The following is a 25,784-nucleotide window of genomic DNA, read 5'->3' as shown; positions in this document are numbered from 1 at the left end:
GTTATATTATTTTAAATGCTGTTTAATAATAAATAATTAATATTAATTATCAACTCATAATATTTATATGAATGTGTTTTTAATTATAATCAATAAATGTAAATACACAATACAAATAAACACTAAGCAGCAAAATATTTACCCTCTAACATTTTATCACTTTAAACTTTTTTTTATTTGGAGCAAGATATACATGGGGAGTTGCTTCACTTTGTCAGGTATATGTCACTTTTCTCAGAGCTGATTGGTCCAGTTTTGTTTTGCAATCTCTAACCCAGAATAAAACCTGCTCCGGAGTAGGTTTGCCGTGTAGCCTGAATTTACCATGGTGTCGAAACCTGCTCCAAACCAACCCACCTTCTTGAGCCCGAAAACTCAGTGTATGCTCAAACCAAACGTAAACTTACCTGTGTAATAAACAAAACCGGCGTTGTGATGCAGGCCACTGGTTTAGATCAGGTTCAGCTGTTGCACAACACTTGGTATAAACGCTCTCTGTCAACTCGGCTTTGATCATGAGGTGCGTGCACCTGAAAGTGTCATCGTAACATCGGTTCCCTGAGATGTGGGAACAAGATATTGCGGAGGTCCGCTATGGGAACTCTTCCCTTCTCCACTTTCCGGAAGTCTTATTGGATAACGCCAGTAAAAAGACTGGCCAATTGTCGCAAGACATGCAACAGTATGCAAATACTGACGAACCCCCTGGCAGTGTAAATACGGTGCATAGCGACAATACCTCTGAATCTACGAGAGAACGTCTGCACGGCTGATGAGCGGAGAACACTGCGGTCTACACAATGTCTCATTCCCACTTCTCAGGGAACCGAGGTTACGATAGTACCCGGAGACGTTCCCTTTCGAGAGCGGAGCTCCGCTATGGGAACGGTATACAATCCCACCATGAGAGTAGCAAGTTCAGCCCGACCAACTGGGTTAAAACACACCAAGCATGGGGTAATGCACACCGATTCAACCAATCGCGAAGTCGCCCTGAGCGCCCACAGCTTATTGGCTGAGACAGACCAATGAACTGCTAGTTCAGCTCATGAAAAATTTGCATATCCAAGCCAAATATATGAGCGGACTGCGCATGACAGGGCAGACACCACAACAGTAAGAGCCAGCACGGAATCCCGGGTGGACATAACAGTGAACATAATAGTACACCAAAGCACAGAGTCAACAGCAACACGGTAATAACTGTGAAGCATAAGCGATCAGCAGCTACTAGAAAAAGAGCGATAAGCACTCACCGAGAGGACTTGAGACGCCAAAGAGGACACGTCCAATCTGTAGAACCTGCTGAAAGTGTTCTGCGAAGACCAGCCAGCCGCACAGCATACATCCTGAATAGATGTGCCCTTAGACCAGGCCCACAAAGAGGCGATAGCTCTAGTCAAATGAGCTCTGATACTGAAAGGGCAGTCCTGTCCCTGACTTTCATACGCCTAATATGCTAATATGTTACACACTTGAGAACAAAATGCTTTATGCTCCACACAGCAATAAGCTGCACTTACGGCTGTTTAGCACATCTCATATGTGGGAAACGGTTGAAGCATAGCAAGCCAGCGGCGCTCAGCCGCAGTGCTAAAGGGCAGAGACCGGCGCAGCCAGCTCTGCATCTAGCTGTCACACAAATAGTACACAGAGCAATGGCAAACACGCTGTACCAACTGTGTAGCAAGCACAGGCTCGAGCGGCTGCTGCTAGGGCAGCACCGCAGCCAAATCCAGCCGCATGTCAAAAAAACAAGGACGCGAAGACATTCGCTCTCTGAATCAATTCACATTCGGAATGGCCACATGAATCACAGAAAAGGCCTACGACGAGGGGCTGTCTGGATTAAAACAAATATATGGCTGAGTTAGGGGTTCAATAACCTGTATGCCGATCTGAGACCCTCCAAAAGCACCTGATACAAGGGGCTGACTGGATATGATAGAACACAACAAAGTGAGGATCTATTCAGTAGTGATAGGAAGCGCGCAATGATGGGTCAGGTCCGAGACAGGACGGTGACTATCTGAAGCAGGGTGATCTGCGACAAAACTGGATTGCATAACAGTGTGTAGCGCGCGGTAGTTGATCACGTTTCGTATTAGTGCAAATCTACCCGGGCATTCAAACCAAGGTATGATAGGGAGCAGTACCGAGTAACTGGGGCATTGCGAACTCACAATAACACGGCTCTACCAGTTGTCATACATGCGGGGAAGCTTAAAGCTACACAGATCCACTGCGCTATACAGGGGGCCTAACGTTGCGTATACAGGAGCACTGAAAACCCAATGTGTATCAAGCAGACAACAGGACACCGCCATGCCGGGAGCTGGAGGCGAAGAACACTAGGAAGTGAGGCTGTGCATATACAAATTGAACAGCACCAAACCAGCACGACCCTCCATAGGTGTGCCCCGCGGCCACACACCGATCAGTGCTGTCTCCTGGAGTCCGATATGAGGCTGGGACACAAGAGATACAGCAGCGCGCATAAGTAACAGCGAGCTCTGGGATGGAGGTCTGTGCAAAAGCGCGCACACACACAGTCACATGGCCAGTGTTGCTTCCATAGCAGTATCGCAAGCCACTTGATGGAAAGCCTGCACCCTAGCCAGTGGCTAAGGATTTACACAGGTATTACAGACACTTCATACCCGTATAATATAAGATATATCACACACATAAAACACATTATGGTGTACTTTGGACATGGGAAGTGATGGTTGAGACAGGAATCGAACCCAGATCTCCCACGTAGAAGCGTGGGGGCGCCTTACAAATGCACGGAGCATGTGCGTGAAGCCATTTTGAACAGCTCCCATGTGAAAGAATAATCAAAACATGTGCTGACACGGCATGCCACCATTACAATGAGGGCCTACTCACGTGTGAAAATTAAGCACGGGGTCTGCCTGTGTACGAGTATCGGCTCATAGTGCGAGAAACGGATGAATTACACAGCATATACAGTATATAGCAGGCAAAACCTAAGGGAGGGTCTGCTCGTTGTGTGAAAAATGGTTGAATTACACAGCATATACAGTATATATATACACACACAAGGCAAAACCTATGGAAAAGGGTCTGCTCATTGTGTGAGCAGTGGCCGAAATATGCATTGTTACATAGCAAGCTGCTGCACTGAAGGCTGCTCATGTAAAAGTGGCGTGGCGTGGTCTACACTAAGTTTAGTGGAGAAAAACTATCTGCCGATAGCTTGCGCGGTACGCCTCGTAGCCATCAGCGTGAAGTTAGTCGCCGCTCTCAGATCCCTCATGGCGTCCGCCTCCAGGCTGCCGCTATCCAGCAACTGCAGGATCTTAGCCTGGAAAACCAGCAGCGCCGCCATCGCGTGCAGAGTGGAAGCCGCTACCCCAACAGAGGTGTAAGCATTGTCTGCGAGGTGGGCGGTGAGCTTGCAAGGCTTCGACGGCAGGCCTTGTTCCGCGCCCAACGAACAAGGTGGAGGAAGGGCACAGATGATCGGTGAGGGGGAGGCAAACACACGTAACCGGGGGCCTCAGCCCCGTCCACGTGGGCGAACATGGCCTGTGTAGCAGCGTGAACCCGTGCTGACTGATGTGCAAACCACGATTTCACCACGTGTTCGTGGTCATTGGGAAAAAATGGTGTACTCCTCTTCGGCGCAGCCTGACGGCGGCTCGCTTGGAAGTACCATGAGTCAAGCTTCCTTTAAGCCATCTCCTCCGGAGGGCTCCAGTTGAGGTTGAGCTCCTTAACGGCCTTCTCTAGGACCCTCACAAACTCCTCATGGAGGTCCCAGATGCTCTCTGAGTCTGGGCGATCTCGCTCCGACTCCGCCCAGTCTTTATCCGAGATGGACATAGAATCGTCGTCCTCCTCGACGCCGAAGGAAACGGCGTCCGCAAGGGCAGGCAAAAGCTCTCCTCAACGAAAAGGGCTGGGGAATGATGAGGACGGTGGCCCCGGTCGTCGCCGCTACCTCGCGGAATGGGTGGGCCCACCAGCGGCTCGTTGGCAGCAATGAGCCTCAACCCAAAGAATCCACGAGCGATGTGGCGGTGTCGCAACAATCTTTAGAGACTTTCTTACTGTAACTCAGAGAACGGAGCATAAATTTAAATCATTTGAAGTGCTTGCGTTGAACATAATTTTTCCAATTGACAGTAAAAAATCATTGCTTTCTTGTACGTTGGCTACAGTGTATAGACCCCCTGGTCCCTACACTGATTTTCTGAAAGAGTTTGTGGACTTCCTATCGGACCTATTGGTTAACGTTGATAAAGTACTAATTGTCGGAGACTTTAATATCCACGTAGATAATGCTAACGATGCATTAGCAGTGGCGTTTACAGAGCTATTACACTCTTTTGGAGTAACACAACACATCAATGGACCCACTCATCGATTTAATCATACACTAGACTTGATTATATCTCACGGAGCCGATCTAACCAATATAGATATTATACCTCAAAGCGACGATGTCACTGATCACTATCTTATAACATGTACACTGCGCACTGCAGAAATCAGCCGTTTAACTCGTTATCGACAGGGTAGAACAATTACCTCGACTACTAAAGATAGTTTCGCTAAGAGCTTGCCAGATCTGACTCCTTTAATAACTATACCAATAAATACAGAATCGCTCGATGACATGACCAGCAAATTGGGTACTATTTTCTCTAATACATTAGAAGCTGTCGCACCTATGAAGTCACAAAAGATTAATGAGAAAAACGCAGCACCATGGTACAATAGCACCACTCGCGCCCTTAAAAGAGAAACACGTAAACTGGAGCGCAAATGGAAACAAACCCAATTAGAGGTCTTTAAAATTGCGTGGAAAGAGAGCGCAAACTGTTATAAAAAGGCACTAAAAGCAGCAAAGGCTGAGCACCTCCGTAACCTCATAGAAACTAACAAAAACAATCCAAGGTTTTTATTTAGTACAGTTGCTAAACTAACAAATAAACAGACTTCACCTGACCTGGGTATTCCGCCGCACCTTGGTAGCAATGATTTCATGAATTTTTTTACAGAGAAAATCGAAAACATACGAGACAAAATAGTAAAAACTCAACCTCCAAGTCTGTCCTATAAATTAGTACCAACCATCGCCCCAAAAGAAAGGCTACAGTGTTTTTCACCTATAAAACAGGAAGATTTAATTAAACTTATTGCAACATCTAAACCTACAACTTGCTTATTAGACCCCATACCAACTAAATTATTAAAAGAGTTATTACCCGTTGCAATTGAGCCCATTTATAACATTATCAACTCGTCAATTAATCTAGGCCATGTCCCAGGAGCCTTTAAACTGGCCGTCATTAAGCCTCTTATCAAGAAACCAAACTTAGACCCCAATGAACTAGGAAACTATAGACCGATTTCAAATCTCCCTTACCTGTCTAAAATACTAGAAAAAGTAGTGTCCACTCAGTTGTGCTCTTTCTTACAAAATAATGACATACACGAAAAATTCCAGTCAGGCTTTAGACCGCATCATAGTACTGAAACTGCGCTCGTTAAAATTACAAACGACCTGCTTATAGCATCAGATAAAGGTAACATCTCACTCCTAGTCCTGCTCGACCTTAGTGCTGCGTTCGATACTGTAGACCATAAAATACTTCTAGATCGCTTACACAATTATACCGGTATTCAGGGACAGGCACTACAATGGTTCAGATCTTACTTATCAGACAGACATCAATTTGTCCATTTAAATGGGGAATCATCAAATCTAACGCAAGTAAATTATGGATTACCTCAGGGATCGGTTTTAGGACCCTTGCTATTCTCCATATACATGCTGCCCCTTGGAAACATTATTAGAAAACATGGAATTAGCTTCCACTGTTATGCAGATGATACTCAGCTATATATCTCATCAAGACCAGATGATTCCTTCCAACTATCCAAATTGGCAGAGTGCATCGACGATATAAAGCATTGGATGACTTGTAATTTCCTTCTTTTAAATTCTAATAAAACAGAAATATTACTTATCGGACCAAAGACACGTGAGCAGAATATTTCGGATTATGACCTGCAAATTGAAGGCTGCACTGTTACTCCAACAAATACAGTTAAAGACCTTGGCGTTATATTAGACAGCAACCTGTCATTTAAAAATCACATCTCAAATGTCACAAAAACAGCCTTCTTCCACCTTAGAAATGTTGCCAAATTGCGAAATATTTTATGTGTGGCTGATGCAGAGAAGCTTATTCATGCATTTGTGACCTCAAGACTTGACTACTGTAATGCACTGCTTAGTGGTTGTCCTGCAGCATCAATAAACAAACTACAGTTAGTTCAGAATGCAGCTGCCAGAGTTCTAACCAGGTCCAGAAAATACGATCACATAACCCCAATGTTATCAACCCTTCACTGGTTACCCATTAAGTATCGTATTGACTTTAAAGTTCTTTTAATTACTTATAAAGCCTTAAACGGTTTAGCCCCTACCTACATAACAGAGCTTCTACCACACTACAACCCATCACGCTCTCTAAGATCTCAAAACTCCAGACTTTTGATAACACCTAGAATAACTAAATCCACCAAAGGGGGTAGAGCTTTCTCATACGTAGCACCTAAACTCTGGAATAGCCTCCCCGATACTATTCGAGGGTCAGACACACTCTCCCAATTTAAATCTAGATTAAAGACACATCTTTTCAGCCAAGCATTCACTAATACATAGCTAATGAACAGCAGCTACGCTAATTATTCTCTTTCTGTTTCTGCCCTCGCCTCGGGATGCCCATCCCGAGGTAGGGAGAGATTCCGCCAGGCCCAGATGAACGTCATATGCCCATCCACAACTAGAGATTACGCCAGCTACATCGGAAAATCCCGTGCCATCCTCCTGCGAGAGCCTGCGGACTGACTGACCATCCAAGTCCATCCAAGGCAATTCCATCACCACCCAAGAAAAAGGCGACCATCTGGCCGGCCCAGCTCAGACAATTCCATCCCCAACCGAGAGCAAAGACGGACTACCTGTCACATAAATGCTAAATTTACAATACTTGGTATTTAATGCTAAACTTACATCACACGACAGCAGTTTGAAGTTATGGCTGCACTCAGTGACTTTGATTGGAGGTAGCTGGGTGGGTGTTGTAGGGAGTGGGGGGGCTTGTTGGTTGTGGTTCGGGGCGTTTCATTTGTTGGGACTGTGTGGGTCTGGTCTGGTTGGTCTTGTTTTGTGGTCGATGTCGGACAACAGAGGAATAAAGTTAATTATGCCATTACTACTTTTCCCTGGTTGTTCCTCTGTTGTCTGTTGTTGATCGCGGAATGGGACCGGGTTGGACCTGCACGGTTTCGGCGGGTGGGGCTTCCTGGGTCGCGGCTCGTGGGCTCTCCCTGTTCTTCGTGGACGTTGCTCGGTGGCTTTGGTCGGGGTCACTGAGTGCAGCTATGACACGTCAGAGGAGATCTGGCCCTCCCGGCTGAGCCTGGTTTCTCCCGAGGTTTTTTTTTCTCCATTATTCAGCATTGGAGTTTGGGTTCCTCGCCACAGCAGAGCAGTGCAGTGTTGGCTTGCTCACCGGGAGACTGCATTTATTTATTTATTCATTTATTTATTAGATATTATTTATTATAATGATCTTGCTTGGTCTATAAACACCATGCACTGTGCTGTGTTTTACCTTTCTGTGTTTTTCTTATTTGCTCCTGTAAAGCTGCTTTGGAACAATGCACATTGTGAAAAGCGCTATATAAATAAAATTGAATTGAATTGAATTGATGTTCCTGCGAGTCCTCAAGACAGGCGCGGGCAGGTCTCCACAGTGCACGCAATCGGACTCACCGAAGGCAGCCTCAGCATGAGCCAGGCCCAGGCAGGCAATGCAGTGCTCATGGGATCCGGCGGGCCAAAGGGGCCCGCACAAAGACTACAGAAAGCAGCCATCGGATGCGGTGAAGTATCCAGCTGCGTCTTCAACGATGGCAGCGTGAAAGAGAATATTCTGAGGTATTTTCGCTATCCACCGTATTTATACTGACAGGGGGTTCGTCAGTATTTGCATACTGTTGCATGTCTAGTGACAATTGGCCAGTTTTTTTACTGGCGTTATCCAATAAGACTTCAGACTTAATTTATGAGTTATATGAATTATACATAATTATAATCAATCTTATCTTTTAAACTTTTTCATTTGGAGCAAGAGATACAAGGGGAGTGGCCTTACTGCGTCAGATATATATGTATATGTATGTCACTTTGCTCAGAGCTGATTGGTCCAGTTTTGGTTTGCGATCTCTAACCCAGAATAAAACCTGCTCCGGAGCAGGTTAACCGTGTAGCGTAAGTTACCATGGTGACGAAACCCGCTCCAAACCAATCCACCTTAACCTTCACTTATTACTTTTTTGCGGAACCATTTTTGTACACAGTTGTTCCCATATGGACGCATTTCAACAGCGTACCTCAAACAAGTACTTCTCCACCCAAACTGAAGGTGGCTGTAATACACTCAACTTGAATTTCAACCACCAACCAGTGTTGCCAACTTTTCAGACCCCGTTAGCGACTTATTTTTCAAAAAGCGACTAACGACAAATCTAGCTACTTTCTGAATAAGCCTTGGCGGCTTAGCGAAACATTCTGCTTCACGTCTATTGCCCCGCGAGAGCAAGCTTTTGCCTTCCCAGCGCAGCACCGCCTCTCTGTGTCTACTCTGTTCAGTGTGCGGCAGGAGAAGCAGCAGTTCAGACCGCAGTGACGCGTGAATGAGAGAGGCATGTACAAACAGTGTTTCCAAGAACTAATCACTTATTGACCTTGTAGGAGCATATATTTAAAACGCGATGACTGTATGGACGCATAAACAAGAACACAGATGGATTTTAGCTGTTCAACGAAAGTGACTGCTGGTGTGTAGTTTTAATTGGTTGAGTTCACTCACTATTACATGCGTTTTTGTTGTCTGCCAACAGAAACAGAAAAATAAGTCATTAAGAACCTATTTATTGTGCATTTGGGTGTATTGTTTTAATATAATACTGTATACAACCGCTCAGAGAGTAGAGATATGAAGCAGACCTGAAGCACTTAGCTGTCAGATACTACGTGATGACGTCACTGCTATGCGCGTGACGTCATCTGGTGACATTTAGCGACTTTTCGGGCAGGCTTTAGCTACTTTCCATTGAAAAGAGTTGCCAACACTGCCACCAACACAATTACAGAAGAAGAAGAAGTAGTAGTGTTGTTGTTGTTCGCGTGTGCTCCAACGGACTTTGCACGTGCAGTAGGAGGACTGTCTGTTTCCCGCCGCGAGAGAAGAGGTCACAGGTAAGCTAACAAGAAGAATTAAGTTTATTCACTATGTTTGAAATGTTTCTTGTCTTAACGTATGTATATTATGGCTGGCATGCTGAAGTTGAAACAGACATGGTAAAGTTTGCTAAATTAATTTAGGCTGTTAATTTAGCAGTATGAAAGTCGCAAGCAATAAACAGTTTCACTGTGTCAGTGTCATCTAAAAGAGCGTTGTAGAAGGCCATTAAAAGTAAAGTCAACTTTCAGTGCTGATTTAGCTTAATGGTGGTGGTCTGTCTGTGTCATATCCTTAAAAGGGAATTAAAATGTTTTGTTGGCAGTTGGCAGCCAAATGATAATATGCAAAGTATTGCAAAGGAATATTTTTGAAATGCTTGCCCATAATGTTAAGGTTACTATATTTTGGTTTCTCTGTGATATTGTAATGTTTGTTTGATAAAAGTGCATTCTGGTATATTTATGTCGTGTAAATTGTCATTATGGTGTGAGCTTTATCACCAATTAAAAAGACACCACCTTCTGCAATGCCACACTGTTTCAGATCTTTTTTTAAATCAGTTTAGTAATACATTAAAAAGCTTATGTGGATCTTCATGATGTAATTCTACATGGCAATCACTGCCTGTTTAAGTAAATGAGTGACTAAGAAACACTACTAGATCCACAGTGACTTGCCACACAGGGAAAAAAAAGATGATATCAGTTTCTGTGCTACCCCTGTGTGAGCTATGGTCTCAGTCTGGCCACCCCTATGAAAATTGTCTGGCTCCACCACTGGGTGGGGTATGTTTCTACATCAATGAAAAGTGGTGTACAGATACAACAGTTATGAAGAACATGTAGCTCAACCTAGAAGCACTCTTCATTAACTGTAAGCCCTTTTACTCGCCGCGAGAGTTTTCCTCGTTCATTCTCGTGTGTGTTTACATTCCACCGCAAGCGCACGTGAGTGTGGCGTTACAACAGCTCGCCGATCACATCACGGACACTGAGCAACAACATCCGGACTCTGTTATTATTATTTTTGGCGACTTTAATCAGGAAAAACTTACACTCGAGCTGCCAAAATACAGACAACACATCACATGCCCTACCAGAGACAAGAATATGTTGGACCATTGCTACACCACAATAAAGAATGCATATCGCTCTGTCCCTAGAGCAGCTTTAGGATTGTCTGATCACTGCCTGGTTCACCTTATCCCAGCCTACAGGCAGAAACTAAAAGCTGCCAAACCTATGGTAAGGACTGTTAAAAGATGGACCAACGAAACAGAGCGGGCCTTACAAGCCTGTTTCGAGTGCACCAATTACCACTCGATTATCTGTTACCAGCGATCTGGACGAGCTCACAGAGACTGTAACATCATACATCAGTTTCTGTGAGGATTTGTGCATTCCTACCAGGACTTCCTTAAAATACAACAATGATAAACCATGGTTCTCAGCAAAACTCAGACAGATTCGCCAAGCCAAGGAGGATGCCTACAGAAAAGGGGACAAAGTCTTGTACACGCAGGCTAGGAACACATTGACAAAGGAGATCGGAGTGGCTAAGAGAAACTACTCTAAAAAGTTGGAAAACCGGTTTTCAGCCAACGACCCTGCGTCTGTGTGGAAAGGCCTTAAAGACATCACCAACCACAAGCCACCATCCCCCAATTTTGCAGGCAATCAACACCTGGTAAATGATCTTAATGACTTTTACTGCAGATTTGAAAATGCTAACTTTACACCTCACACCAACCCTGACATTCTCTCTACACAACACCTATCACCTTCAGTCACCCCACCTCCTGCACTTCAGATCAGTGAAGAGGATGTGTGCCGAGTCTTTAGGAAACAAAAGACAAGAAAAGCACCAGGCCCAGATGGTATCTCCCCAGCCTGTCTTAAAAGCTGTGCTATTCAACTGGCCTTCATCTTCTCACAGATCTTCAACAGATCACTGGAGCTGTGCACAGTTCCTTCCTGTTTCAAGCTCTCCACCATAATCCCCATCCCAAAGAAACCCAAAATCACAGGACTGAATGACTACAGACCCGTCGCTCTCACATCTGTGGTCATGAAGTCATTCGAGAGACTGGTACTTGCTTATCTGAAGGACATCACAGAACCCTTACTGGACCCCCTGCAGTTTGCCTACAGAGCAAACAGGTCTGTTGAGGATGCAGTTAACATGGGGCTGCATTTTGTCCTGAAACATCTGGATAGACCAGGGACCTATGTGAGGATCCTGTTTGTGGACTTCAACTCTGCTTTCAACACCATCATCCCATCACTGCTCCGGACAAAGTTAACACAGCTATCTGTTCCTGGCTCTATCTGTCAGTGGATCACCAGCTTTCTGACAGACAGGCAGCAGTTAGTGAGAATGGGGAAACTCACATCCAGCACCCGCACAATCAGCACTGGCGCCCCCCAGGGGTGCGTTCTCTCCCCACTGCTCTTCTCCCTGTACACAAATGACTGCACTGCACAGGACACTTCTGTCAGACTTCTGAAGTTCGCAGACGACACCACACTCATTAGCCTCATCCAGGATGGTGATGAGTCTGCGTACAGACAGGAGGCTGAGCAGCTGGCTGTCTGGTGCAGTCATAACAACTTGGAGCTGAACACGCTTAAAACAGTGGAGATGATTGTGGACTTCAGGAGAAACCCCCCTTCACTCCCCCCTCTCACCATCATGAACAGCACTGTGGCAGCAGTGGAGTCATTCAGGTTCCTGGGCACCACCATCTCTCAGAACCTGAAGTGGGACAATCACATTGGCTCCATTGCTAAAAAAGCCCAGCAAAGGTTGTACTTCTTACATCAGCTGAAGAAGTTCAACCTACCACAAACTCTATTAAAACAATTTTACTCAGCTGTCATAGAGTCTGTCCTCTGCACATCCATCACTGTCTGGTTTGGCTCAGCCACAAAATCAGACATCAGAAGACTACAGAGGACGGTTCGGACTGCTGAGAAGATCATTGGTGCTCCCCTGCCCACCCTCCAAGAACTGTATACATCCAGAGTGAGGAAAAGGGCTCAGAAAATCACCCTGGACCTCTCACATCCAAGCCATCATCTCTTCACAATGCTGCCGTCTGGTCGGCTCTACAGAGCACTGAGCACCAAAACAACCAGACACAAAAACAGCTTCTTCCCTCAGGCCATCTACCTCTTGAACAGTTAAATGTTTTTACACACCGTGCAATTAATAACTCTGTGCGATAATAATTAAGTGCAATATTAATTATATCCTCCAGATAATACACTATCTAATTTTATACAACTTTTTCTGTAAATTATATTTCATTCATTCTGCTGTATATAGCACATACCTTGTACTACAATAGTCTATTCTTATTTTTTACTTGTACATATTTACATACATACATAGCTTTACGCTCTCTATATCTTTATCTTATGTTTATTGTATTGTATTTTTTATTTTTTTATACACATAGGTCCTTATTTAAATCATTGTGTACTGTATTCTATTGTGTTATGGTCTCTGTGTACTGTTGTTGCTGTTTCTGTGTTCTGGATTGTATGTGCAAACATACTTGGCAGTAAAGCTCTTTCTGATTTCTGATTTCTGATTCTGATTCTGAAACACATGGCTTCTACAATTTACTATTTACAAGAACCTTACTACTTACTGGTAAATTGCTGCTAAAACTGGTAAAGGGAATATGCAAAATAAAAGAACACTGCTCATAAATTCATATAGGCCTAGGGGGCTAATGAGGATAATTAGGCTATATCTATATCTAAACTAAACATATATGTGCTAAACATATAAAGCTCTTAAAGGAGTTACTCACTGCAAAATTTGCCCCCATTGACTTTCCATAGTAGGACTAAAAATTACTATGGAAAGTCAATGGGTGCAAATTTTGAAGTGAACTACTCCTTTAATACAACTGATACTGTGAGCTACTCAGTGTATTCAGTAGGTTGCTTCAGAGGCATAAGGTATACGACAATAAAACAATGCACAACTGACGTAAAGGAAATTTACTTTTAATACTTGAGTACTTTTAAAAGCACGTACTTCTGTACTTTTACTTAAGTAAGAATCTGTCTTTACAACTTTTACTTGTAGTGGAGTAATATTTGACCAGTAGTATCTGTACTTTCACTCAAGTAAGGAAGTTGTGTACTTCGTCCACCTCTGGTCTCATGTGCATCAACCCATGGGGTATCACCCCCGCCGAGGATGCCATGTGTCCCAGGAGCCTCTGAAATTGTATCAGGGGGACTGCTGATCAGGCAGTTCAACACTGACTGAGCGCGTTCTGTAGTCAGTCTTGCTATCATTGAGACAGATTTGAGTTCCATACCGAGAAAGAGGATGCTCTGCACAGGGGAGAGCTTGCTCTTTTTTCGGTTGACCTGTGGTCCCAATCGATCTAGGTGCCAGAGCACTAGGTCCCTGTTTGTACACAACAGATCTCACGAGTGTGCCAAGATGAGCCAGTCGTCGAGATAGTTTAGTACCCGCACACCTCTCTCCCCGAGGCTTCCACAATCTTCGTGAAGACTCGTGGGGACAGGGACAGACCGAAAGGGAGGACTCTGTACTGATATGCCCGACCCTCGAAAGCGAGACATGAAAGTAAGTGTTCTTCAGGTCGATTGGCATGAACCAATCTTGACATCTGATAGATGCCAGGATGCGCTTCTGCGTGAGCATCCTGAACGGAAAACCCGTTGAACATCTCGGCTAGTGGGACGAGCACGATCGCTTCCTTCGCCAGAGGGGTGGCGACCCTGGCCCGAAGCACGGGAGCATCCTTGCCCCTGACTGAGGTTGAGAGGATGCCCCGAAACTTGAGCGAGCGTCTGGCGAGTTGGATCGCATTGCCGAGACGGATTGTATCCCGTAGCCACCGTGACGGTTTGAGGAGATCTTGTCAGGCTCCCAGGGACCGAGACCAGGGCTAGGGGTACGATCTGCTTCAACGACCTCCCAGGGGGTGGTTCGATGGCTGGCAGTGCGGATCCCTCACCGTGGGGAAGCCCCGGGGAGGAGATCGGCTCTGCTGACTTACCTGCCTGGCGATGATGTAGCACAACGCACCGTCGACAGAGTGCGGAGGGCTGCTAATTATCCTCGACATTGGGTCTCGCCGTGACGCAACGTCGAGTTGCCGAACACCGTCGTGTATAGGGTGAGAGCGGCTGTGATAAACACCGAGAGCGAGAGGAAACTCTTTTTGAGAAAGTGGGCTGTTGGGATGGGGCAGGAACTGTTCCGGATCGACCACCCGGCGATGGAATGGCTGGGGTCGGGCCCAATGGTATTCTCGATCTCCCTGGGGTCTTCCCATGAGGGCCGCTTCTGCTTTCGCAGAGGCTGCTGACGGGGTTGTGGTCTCCTCTTCGACGTCTTCTTCGGGGGGCCGCCTGAGTGGGGGGCGCCGGAGGGCATCGAAGAGGACCAGGGCTGCTGGGAAGCAGACGGTGCACGGGACTCGACGGCCGGAGGGCGGCCGAATAGCAGCGGGGGGCGATATGCTTGATAGCCTGTTTCTGCTTCTTTACTGTCGAGAACTGCTGCTCGACAGTATCACCGAACCGCCCCCCCTTGCGAGATGGGTGTGTCGAGAAAGCGGACCTTCTCGGCATCACTCATCTGTGCAAGGTTCAGCCAGAGGTGTCTCTCCTGGACCACAAGTGTGGACATCGCCCAACCCAGGGCGCGCGCGGTCACCTTGGTCGCCCGTAGAGTGAGGTCGGTGGTGTAGTTCCTGTATAAGTGCTGGGTCGATCTTGCCCTCGTGGAGCTCTCTCAACGCCTTGGCCTGATGGACCTGCAGGATGGCCAGAGCGTGGAGAGAGGAGGCAGCTTGGCCCACAGCAATGTAAGCTCTCGATACCAGAGCGCTCAAACCCGAGGCACCATGTATCCAGCCGCGAGCGCTGGGAGAGGCAGTGTGGGCACTGCAACTCAATGCTCACGGCAGCCCGGGAAAGCTTGGCTGACATTTCGACGTCCGCTTCTTCCTGGGCTCGACCCCCCAAGGGAGGGAGCTCCAAGGAATCGTCGGAGTCGGAAGGCAGTAAGTCACCCTCCGATGCTGCAAGGGACATATCATCATCACGCACCGTTTCCAAATACGTGGTCGAGGAACAAGACGGTGGGACCGTCTCCTGGGGAACGGTCAGACGAGCGAGACGAGGTGCGAACGGTCCGCGAGCCAGTGGCTGACGGATTAACGCTCACTGTAATCCTCACATCACCCTCGCTGCTCGCCGTAGCGGATGGCAGGGCCGTAGCCACTGCTGTCACGGAACAGGAAGCAGACGAGGTGGTGGCTGAGTCCCGTGGGAACACAGCCACCCGTGAACGCAACGTCTGAATCGTCAACCACCCGCAGTGCGGCCAGGACGTATCCACAACGTCTGCCCCAGCATGCTGGAAGCAGACATCGTGTCCGTCCCCCTCCTCGATGAGTGTGTTGTACCCACGAGAACAGCGGGACATGCCACGCTGGAGAAATTTGCTCTTTTAGAGAAAACACTCGAGCACTTCTGGCACTGCCGAGACGCCCAGGGGAAGTCGCTGCAGGAAGGGACTGTCCGCTGCACCACGTCGTAAGATTCCAACAGTAATTTGGCGTAGAGTTTGATGTCTCAAAGTCGATCATGTGTGAAGGCTCCAATGAACAAAAGATTCAATGAATGAGCACGCGTGGTCTTCCTTTTATACCCGGATATCCGGGGGCGGAGTCCGGCATGCAAATGTCATTCGCCAATTTCATTGGCCTTTTCAAAATAGTCCGAAGTTGATAGGTTCTCAAGGGCGAACCCCATCTGTCGGTTCGACACAACGTCGAGAGACCGACAGAAAGGGAACATTAGCTATCTACAAAGAAACCGTCTAAACCGGGTGTGTCCCACACGTCCTGAACAGTGAAGCTGCAGGCTCTTTGATCACCCCCTGGTGGCTTACATGCATACACGTCCGATTCGCTATTGCATTCGCATTCCGTGCATATGCATCCGATTCGCGTTTCTAATCCATCTGTCCGCATTTGCATTTGCAGATGGCCAGTCCGCCCCTGCAGTTGTCGGACGTTTTACGCTCAGTTCATTACAACGGAAGGAAGTGGCGTCGCGTCATCCATCTTTTTTTACAGTCTATGGTGTAAACATTAAAAGGTTTATAATAGAACCAAATATTTTAATCAACACTTAATGTATTATAGTAGGCCTTTATTGAAAGATATGTTTTTTTAACCATGTTTTTTCAAACACAAAAAATAAAAGCATGTTTTAAGTAGGGCTGTCAATGTTAAGGCGTTAACGCATGTGATACATTTTTATGTTAGACAGGTAGGAAGGGCATACTTATTATAATGAGTTTGAAAAATAATATATTTAGTCATCAGTTGCAAAGCCAACAATATTAGAATGTTTGCTTTCATTCAAAAACTGATGCTGTTAAAGAAATGTGTTATTTATACATTCATTTGGAGATAAAATGTGAAATTATTAGAATGTAAAAGTATATTTAAAAACATAAATGATGTGTGTGATTAGTTATTTATTGTTTTTAATCGATTGACAACACTAAAATAAACATAAATAGTGTATGTTTAATTTCACTATACGTGTGCACAAATTAAAAATTGACAGCCCTAGTTTTAAGACAATAACAACCCCTGAATATCACTGACTAGAGGACTGTCAAAACCAGTCAATTACAGATGCCAAGATCAGGGGCAGCCATGTTGAGTGAGCACATAACAGAATTAAGTTTTTATTTAAGAGTACGTTTACACAATAAAAAAAACCCTGAAAAGTTTTACCTTTGTGCTTTTGAAAATTTTCACGTATGACAAAATTATCTGCATTTACATGGATCCGGGAAAACAAATATAAACGATGTACAGGTGCTGGTCATATAATTAGAATATCATCAAAAAGTTGATTTATTTCACTAATTCCAGTCAAAAAGTGAAACTTGTATATTATATTAATTCATTACACACAGACTGATATATTTCAAATGTTTATTTCTTTTAATTTGATGATTATAACTGACAACTAATGAAAATCCCAAATTCAGTATCTCAGAAAATTAGAATATTACTTAAGACCAATACAATGAATATAATAATGAATGAATATAATAATGAATGAATGAATGAATATAATATACAAGTTTCACATTTTGAATGGAATTAGTGAAATAAATCAACTTTTTGATGATATTCTAATTATATGACCAGCACCTTTATAATGCATGCCACGGCCAGTGGATGGCGATGTTGCGTTGTAAAGAAATACTACGTGCTTGCACACATACGAATATACTGTTTTAATCTAAAAGCACTTTTAATACACTTTGTCGGCATGTATGTGTTTTTATAGTAGTGTGCACATAAATAATATGTCTCCACTGGTTGTAGTGGTGCAGTAAATCTACTTTTTGGCTGGAGAAATGATAAGTATGTCACGTGGCACAAACATGCAGCATGGAGACCCCATTATTGTGTTGACTGAAGGTGTAATTCGCATCGTTTTGGAAAACGCCACATTCAGAGTTTACACGGAAACGATAATGCCGTCATTTTCAAATACGTGCACCTTGAGACCCGTTTTAAAAATTTGCGTTTTCAGTCCCCCAAAATGCCATTTTTTGTAAATGAACAGCCAAAACGCATATAAAGTTTTCAGTTTTTAGTTGAAAACGTTCTCGTAAACGGCCTTTAAGTTTCTCACACAAGGAAAATGCAAGAACCTGCCAAATTAGACAAACACAAACTGCTCACATAGCTACCCAAAAGCAACTACCTCCTGCCTCCTGTCTGCTATGACAAGCAAAGGAATGTTACACACCACACACACCCTGCTTTGCCCTGGAGTTATGTGAATCACCTCCGCACATGCACACACCTGTAAGCCATTTGTTATTGAAGAGAACATAGTTGTTGTGCAGCACAGCCAGCCAGCCTAGCACATGAAACACAGACTGAAGATATGAGTCAGAGCACACACGCACATTTAGTAACAAAAAATGTGACTCTCATAAACTGGGTGTGGTTTGAAATATGTGTTTTGTCAATTGCTCAAAAATCCTCTAAGACATTAAATACTGGTATACAATTTGCACAATGCCAGATGATAGAGGTTAGAAAATGTATATTGCAGGGTTCAAATATGCCACACTTGGTCTTATTTATTTTTCTTCTTTCTGCCCTGAAGTATGACGTTTGAACTTTGCAGTGGTGTTGAAATCAGCCCCATTTACTTAACATATGTCACTTGTAACTAGGACAAAAATTATAAGATCAATTGTGCCAATCCAACCTGTGTGCTGCCAAGGCAAGGATTTTACTAAGTTTCAGGAATAAGAAACAGGCTTCTGCACAAATCGTGTGTTAGGCTTAAAATTTAGGAGTATAAAATAGGAGTGTTTGGTGCTTCCAAGTAAAAAATGTAATCCATTCACATTATAACACTTTAAAAACACTTTTTTTCTGTGCGCAGTAAACATCCACAAAAGGATGCCACATAAACATTTACGCTGGAGGTCAAAGAGATCAGAAATAAAAAGGGTAAAATAAACCAGACATTTCCACAGTAACAAGCTCAATGCAACCTAAAAATGCACACAAATCTAACTGCCAGAACCCAAAGCCAAGTAATGACCACACTACTGGGCAGTTAAAGTTATGCCAAACATTTGCTTTTCAGTTTTTCTGCTTCTGCTGTATTATACTACACTGCAGGCAAGCTGAACAAAAGTTACAGCTACAGTATAATTGTTTTTATGTGTTATATAAATTTATATAAATCAAAGTGTGGTTTGTATGTGTGTACAGTTTAATAATAATTTTACATAAATAAGGATAAAACATTATACAAATGATACAAAATACATTAAACTACATGGTAATGTGTGGCATTATGTAAATAAACTAGAAACCAATGAACGTTTGTTATCCGGAATGATTCTGGCTAAAAAAATCATCAATATAATATGTATTACAGTTTTTGACATGTACTTTTTTGTCCTCTGTGGACCCAGGTTTTTTTCCCCAAAAATTGACACTTCTCAAAAGTAATGCATCACAATTAATGTTGTTGTTAATCATTGCCATATCCAAGACTTATGCAAGAATATGCTTAGTATTTACAATATGGAAAGTAAATACTATTTTTTTTATTTAGAAATATAGCGGCATTATGGAAACAAAACAAAATTTAAAAGATTAAAATCTGAAAATGAATGAATGTTTAGTACAGGAGTTATGATCAGGCCTGATTTTCAAAATTATGTATAAATCATTGACATGTCGTTTTTTTTTTACTTGGACATTTTTGTTCTCTATGGACCTGAGTGTAACTTTCTAAAATATGCGATGGTGTAGGCCTACACTGCAAACACACCTACCAGCTAAACATTATTATGTACGTTTATATTACTGATATAATACCGCAACAAGGCCTATCTGCCTTTAGTCGGTGCAGCCTAGCGTTTAAACTTGAAATAAATACGAAACTCGGCGCGTCTGACCTACTGAAGAGTATAAAAAATGCTTACATTTGTTTATCTCCTGGAAGGAGTTGGCGGTGCATGGCGAGGGAGAATCCGAACATGCTGTTGGGATCTCCCGTTTTCCTAATAACATTCTCCGTGTCAAGGTTGAAGGCAGAGACCAACGTCCATCCTATGAAACTGAAAAGCTGCAGGGTAAAGGGTAAAGATCCCATTACTATGCTGGGTTTAGTTCAGTTTTGGAAATTACACAGCAGCACTCATCGAGTGGGTATGTGGAAGTCTGTAAGTGCGGATTCGCACTTATTCGTCCCCTCACCACCCGTCTCCACCCTCAGACGTGCCTCTACATGCTATAGCTTCAGGCTTCGTTTTTCGTCATGAATTCTTTTTGGTGGGAAAAGGAGCTAAATATCGTTACAGAACAGTAAACATTTCTTTACAGTGCTATTTATGACGTGCCTCATGATAAGTTTACAGATCTTATAGTTTAAAAATTTTTACACTGGAAAAATGTCCTAAATTAAGTATATTCCAATCAAACTGACTTTAAAATTACTATATTATTTTTATGTTTTTTACATAACTTCAATTAATTAATATCAACTCATTTTTATTAGTTACGTTAACTCACCAGCCACTGGCCACATTTGTAAATATTGGTAAATGTTGACCTTTCAGCTAATTTGATTGAAATAAAAAAATAGAGAGGGAGCTTTACATTTTCACATATACTGTATACATAAACACACATTATGTATTTTTTTTATCATGGGGTTATTGCTGTTTACATGTGTAGCAGGGTGACATAATCCTGATTGCTCATTGGCTGGTGTCATGCAAATCCGCTAACTAATCAGAGCGTTTTAGAGTATATAAGAACTCTGTACGTGTAGTACCTGTGATGTGTCATTCATTGGTCCTACCTAGGGCTGTCACGATAAACCGACGATAAATATCACGTGATTTATGCACAGCTTTTGAGTGAAGTACAGGAAAATGCGGCAACTCCAAAGACGCACTGCAGAAGACCATAACGCATTCTAGAATCTAGGAAATGCCTATGGACATCTTTTTATCACTGTTACTCAAGCCTCATCAAGTATTTTTACGATAATAAAGTATATTTATAATGATCATTGTTTGACGGGTGTTGCTTTTTCAAATGCACATTATAAGCGAATCAAACTCGCACTGCTTTTAGATGAAGCAGCATTTCCTACCGATCCCAGAGCCGTGCTTCACGGACAAGCTGTGCATTAAAAAATATCGACAGATTGCATATCACAGCCAGCTTGATTTCAATAGGATTTAGTGGTATCGCGATAAATTATTATGCAGCCCTTGACCTACCCTTGTCGTGGACAAGCTTGCGTTAGATGTTTGGCTGCATGTTTTAAATCAGGGTCATTCTGTGTCTAATCAACCAAAGCTTGAATATATCCCAGACTCAATTTTTTTTCCATTTTTACAGAAGCAAGACCAACATCTGGAGGTATGTTAAAAAATATGAAATGCCACCAATGAATAGTTATTAATTGCAGAATAGGTGATCCTGTCCAGAAACATTTTTGGTTTTTCATGAGAAAACTGTTACAATGGACACATTTTCAGTCATCAAAAACCACATGTGGGACCAAAACTCTGGTACTTCATTTCTTGTAAAGAGGAATGTCTGAAGAAAAAATAATGTTGAAATTAGAAATGTATCTTTTTTCCTTCTTTCAAAACAACTGCACTAAACATAACTATTACAGTGTCTTTTTGGCACTGAGTTTGTCATGAACGATTGCGGACTCAACTGCGGGGTCAGATCAAAAACACTTTATTTAAAAAAGCGAGCCAGACAGAACAAGAGTCAAAGGTCATACAGTTCAAGAGTCCAGGAGCCGGACGGCTTAGTGGTAGAGACACCCACGGCTGCAGCGGGCACAAAGGCGCAGCGGATGGAGAAGGCAGGTGAGGACCCACTGGAGATGGTGCAGCACCAGCGGCGAGATGCAGAGAGTCTGGGCTCGGCTGGAGAATCCCCTTTGGAGCAACCGGCTAACTGAGAGCAGAGTTGAAGAGCAGCTGGAAGCCGCGAGACTCCTCAGGATACTAGGGGAGGCAGGGAACAGAAACAAAAACATGGCAGAGCGGTATCCGGAACTGGAGTCTGGAACGGGACACAAGACACGGGTAAGAGCTTTCAATAAACAGAATAGTAATATAGCAAAAGGCTTAAATGTTAGATGCTTAGACTATGAATAGGACTATGGTCTCAGGGAAGAGAAATAACACAACGATCCGACACAAAACGAGAGAAAAACAAGGATTAAGGAGAACAAATAAGTGAGAGATGTGAAACCGGTGTGAAAACTAATGAGGTAATGAATGGGGAAACAAGGAGGGGAGGGGCTAGGCCACGCGGACACCAAGCACGTGCCGAGCTGTCAAAACACAGCGTCAAAAACACACTGACAGAGACAAGACAAACGAAACCCAGGGCGATCAGACAGGGGGCATGATAGTACCCCTCCCCCCAGAGGCGCCACTGGGCATCTTAGGGGAGGGGCTCACCTCGTTTCCGATGGAACTCCACGACCAGAGAATGGTCCAGGATATCACGAGTCGGCACCCAACATCTCTCCTCTGTGCCGTAGCCCTCCCAGTACACAAGGTATTGAAAACCCCTGCCACGACGGCGAACGTCCAGTAGTCTCCTAACCGTGTACACAGGAGAGCCATCCACTAGACGGGGGGGAGGGGTTGGTTCGATCGCTGGCAGGGTTGAGGGGTGACGAGAATATACCCGACCAAGAACAGGGGGAAGCTTGAGCCGAACGGCCACCGGATTAACTACCTTGGTGATATGGTATGGGCCAAAGAATCTGGGCGCGAGCTTGCGAGAGGGCACCCGGAGAGGTAGATCCTTGGTGGAGAGCCAAACCCGCTGACCACACACATACAGTAGGTAGGAGGAGAGGACCGGCGGCGATCGGCTGCTGCTATGGTTCTCTCCGAAGTTCGGGCCAGAACCTTTCTGGCTCGTTCCCAAGTGCGGCGGCAGTGAAAACGCCAGAGCGGAGGGGACCACAGCATCGGGTTCCTGAGACGGGAATACAGGAGGAGAGTAACCAACAGAACATTCAAATGGTGACATACCTAAGGCTGAAACAGGAAGGAAAATGTGAGCATATTCTATCGAGGAGAGTTGCTGGCTCTATGAATTCGGGTTGTGGGGTGTCAAACAGCGGAGCGCAAGTTCGAGATCCTGGTTAGCCCGCTCGCACTGCCCATTGGTCTGAGGGTGAAAACCTGAGGACAAACTCGCAATGGCCCCGATCTGTCTACAGAATTCTTTCCAGAACCGGGAGGTAAACTGGGTACCCCTGTCGGAAACCACATCAACTGGCAACCCATGGAGATGGAAGACGTCATCCACCAGTAATTGAGCAGTCTCCCAGGTTGAGGGGAGTTTGGGCAGGGGAACGAAATGGACCGCCTTGGAGAAATGATCCACCACCGACAGGATTACGGTGTTACCACTAGAAGAGGGGAGCCCAGTGACGAAATCAAGGGCAATGTGTGACCAAGGATGTGAGGGAATGGGCAAGGGGCAGAGCAGACCAGCCGGTGGACAATGAGCAGTCTTGTTTTGAGCGCAAGTCGAGCAGGCTAACACGAACTGTTTGACATCTGTGACCAAGGTGGGCCACCAAAAACACTGACGGATGGCAGCCAGCATTCCCTGAATTCCTTGATAGGCGACAAACCTGGACGAGTGACCACACCAAAGGACTTTAGGATGCAGCACAACCAGCACAAAAAGCCTATCCGACGGACACTCTTCCGGCACTTGTACCCCTCGTCCGGCCTCCTTAACCCATTGTTCGACACCCCAAGAGAGAGCCCCGACCATGACCCCCTTGGGGAGGATGGCCTCGGCCGTGAGCTCCCTCTCAGGGGGCTCGAAAAGCCGAGTGAGCGCATGGGTTTAGTGTTCTTGGACCCAGGCCGGAACGAAAGGGTAAAGTTAAAATGGTCAAAGAAGAGTGACCAGCCTCTTGGCAGAACGGACATACTCCAAGTTTTTGTGGTCCGTCCACACCAGGAAGGGCTGTTCTGCTCCCTCCAACTAGTGGCACCACTCGTCCAAGGCCAGCCGGACTGCTAGCACTTCTCGTTTGCCGATATCGTAGTTATGTTCAGCAGAGCTTAGGCGATGAGAGAAGAAGGCACAGGGATGAACCTTCCCATCGAGAGGAGAGCACTGTGACAAAACCGCGCCTACCCCGACCTCCGATGTGTCCACCTCAACAATGAACTACGACATGGGTTCTGGAAAACAGAGCACAGGTGCAGAGACAAAATGGGACTTAAGATTGTCAAAGGATACCTGAGCTTGTGTGTTCCATTTGAAGAGTATTTTAGTGGAGGTAAACGCAGTCAGCGCTGCAGGGCTTTTATGGGAGTCGTGCATTGGCCACTCGGCGACGGCTTTGACTTTGGATGGGTTAGGTCTCACGCCTTCGGGGGAAATAATATGGCCAAAGAAGGTAATAGCATCGGCGTGGAATTCGCACTTCTCCGCTTTACAAAAAAGTTGATTTTCTAGTAAGTGCTGGAGAACCTGTCTCACATGCTGGCCGTGTTCCTGGAGAGAGGGGGAGAAAATTAAGATATCATCCAGGTACACAAAAACAAGGTGATTAAGCATGTCACCCAGCATGGCGTTGACCAGGCCCTGGAAGGCGGCAGGAGCATTGGTCAGACCAAACGGAAGTACCAAATACTCAAAATGTACCATGGGGGTATTGAACGCCGTCTTCCACTCATCTCCCTCTCGGATGCGAACTAGGTGGTACGCGTTGCGGAGGTCTAGTTTGGTAAAGACCCGGGCCCCCTGTAATAATTCAAAGGCAGAAGACATTAAGGGTAAGGGATATCTATTTTTAACAGTTATGTCGTTCAAACCTCGATAATCAATACAGGGGATATCTATTTTTAACAGTTATGTCGTTCAAACCTTGATAATCAATACAGGGATGCAGGGAGCTGTCTTTCTTCTGGACAAAGAAGAAACCCACACCTGCGGGAGAGGAAGAGTGTTGAATGAGCCCAGCTTGCAATGATTGTTGAATGTATTTGTCCATGGCCTCTCTTTCAGGAGCTGACAGGGAAAAAAGACGTCCCCTGGGCAGAGAAGTGCCCGGGAGAAGATCTGTGGCACAGTCGTAGGGGCAAAGCGGAGGTAAGGAGGTGGCTCGTAACTTGCTGAAAACCGCCTGCAGGTCTTGGTATTCCCTTGGAACCCCTGCCAGTTTGGCCGCTTCAACCTGCAACACAGAAGAAACAGAAACAGGAGAGGAAGCGGCAACCAGGCAAGACACATAACAAGACGGACTCCAGGCTAAAACAGATTTATTAACCCAATCAAGGTAAGGATTGTGCTGTAACAACCAAGGATGCCCTAATATGATCGGTGTATTGGGGGAATCAAGGATGTACAGCTCAATGCGCTCACTATGATTATCAGAGAGGAGGAGGTTGGCGCATAGCGGCGAGGCTGGAGGGAAAACACCAAGGCGCATTGTACCAAAAACGCCTAGCAAGAGTGATCTAGCCGACAGTCCAGCCGGAGATCCAGCCGGTGATCCAGCCGGCGTTCCAGCCGGCGTCGCAGCCGGTGTCCAGTCCGGTGCAGCCGGTGTCTAGTCCTGCCGGCTGTCCGCCCTGCCCCTAGTCGTGTCCGGCTGGCGGCCAAGTCTGCCCCTACCAAGTCCCCCGCGACTCCATGCTCTCGAGCGTCCCCCCGGACTGTGACTCCTCCACCCAGCCCCACCCCTTTTGGACTTCTCCCCATGGACTTTGTGGTTCCCCTTCCCCCCTCCCTTGTTTGTTATTTTTATTGTCTCACCCCAACCCTGTTAACGTGTATTCTTGTCTGCGGTTGATTCTGTTTGCCATGTTTTGTTTAATCTTGTCACTGCCCCT

At 45.1% G+C, this 25,784-nt stretch overlaps 1 protein-coding gene across 2 annotated transcripts in view; it reads right to left on the bottom strand.

Moving 5' to 3' along the window:
* Positions 1-20,124, bottom strand: part of itga6b (integrin, alpha 6b) — a 315,524-nt gene extending 295,400 nt beyond the window's left edge. For both annotated transcript variants that reach the window (XM_057330982.1, XM_057330984.1), the window contains exon 1: positions 19,851-20,124. In XM_057330982.1, the coding sequence (XP_057186965.1) occupies positions 19,851-20,020 (170 nt within the window). In that variant the 5' untranslated portion in view covers positions 20,021-20,124. The remainder of the gene's footprint in view (positions 1-19,850) is intronic.
* Positions 20,125-25,784: the final 5,660 nt, after the last annotated feature.

This window comes from Triplophysa rosa, linkage group LG4 (genome assembly GCF_024868665.1).
Source record: "Triplophysa rosa linkage group LG4, Trosa_1v2, whole genome shotgun sequence".
Lineage (NCBI taxonomy): Eukaryota > Metazoa > Chordata > Actinopteri > Cypriniformes > Nemacheilidae > Triplophysa > Triplophysa rosa.
This window is presented reverse-complemented; position numbering and strand designations above follow the sequence as displayed.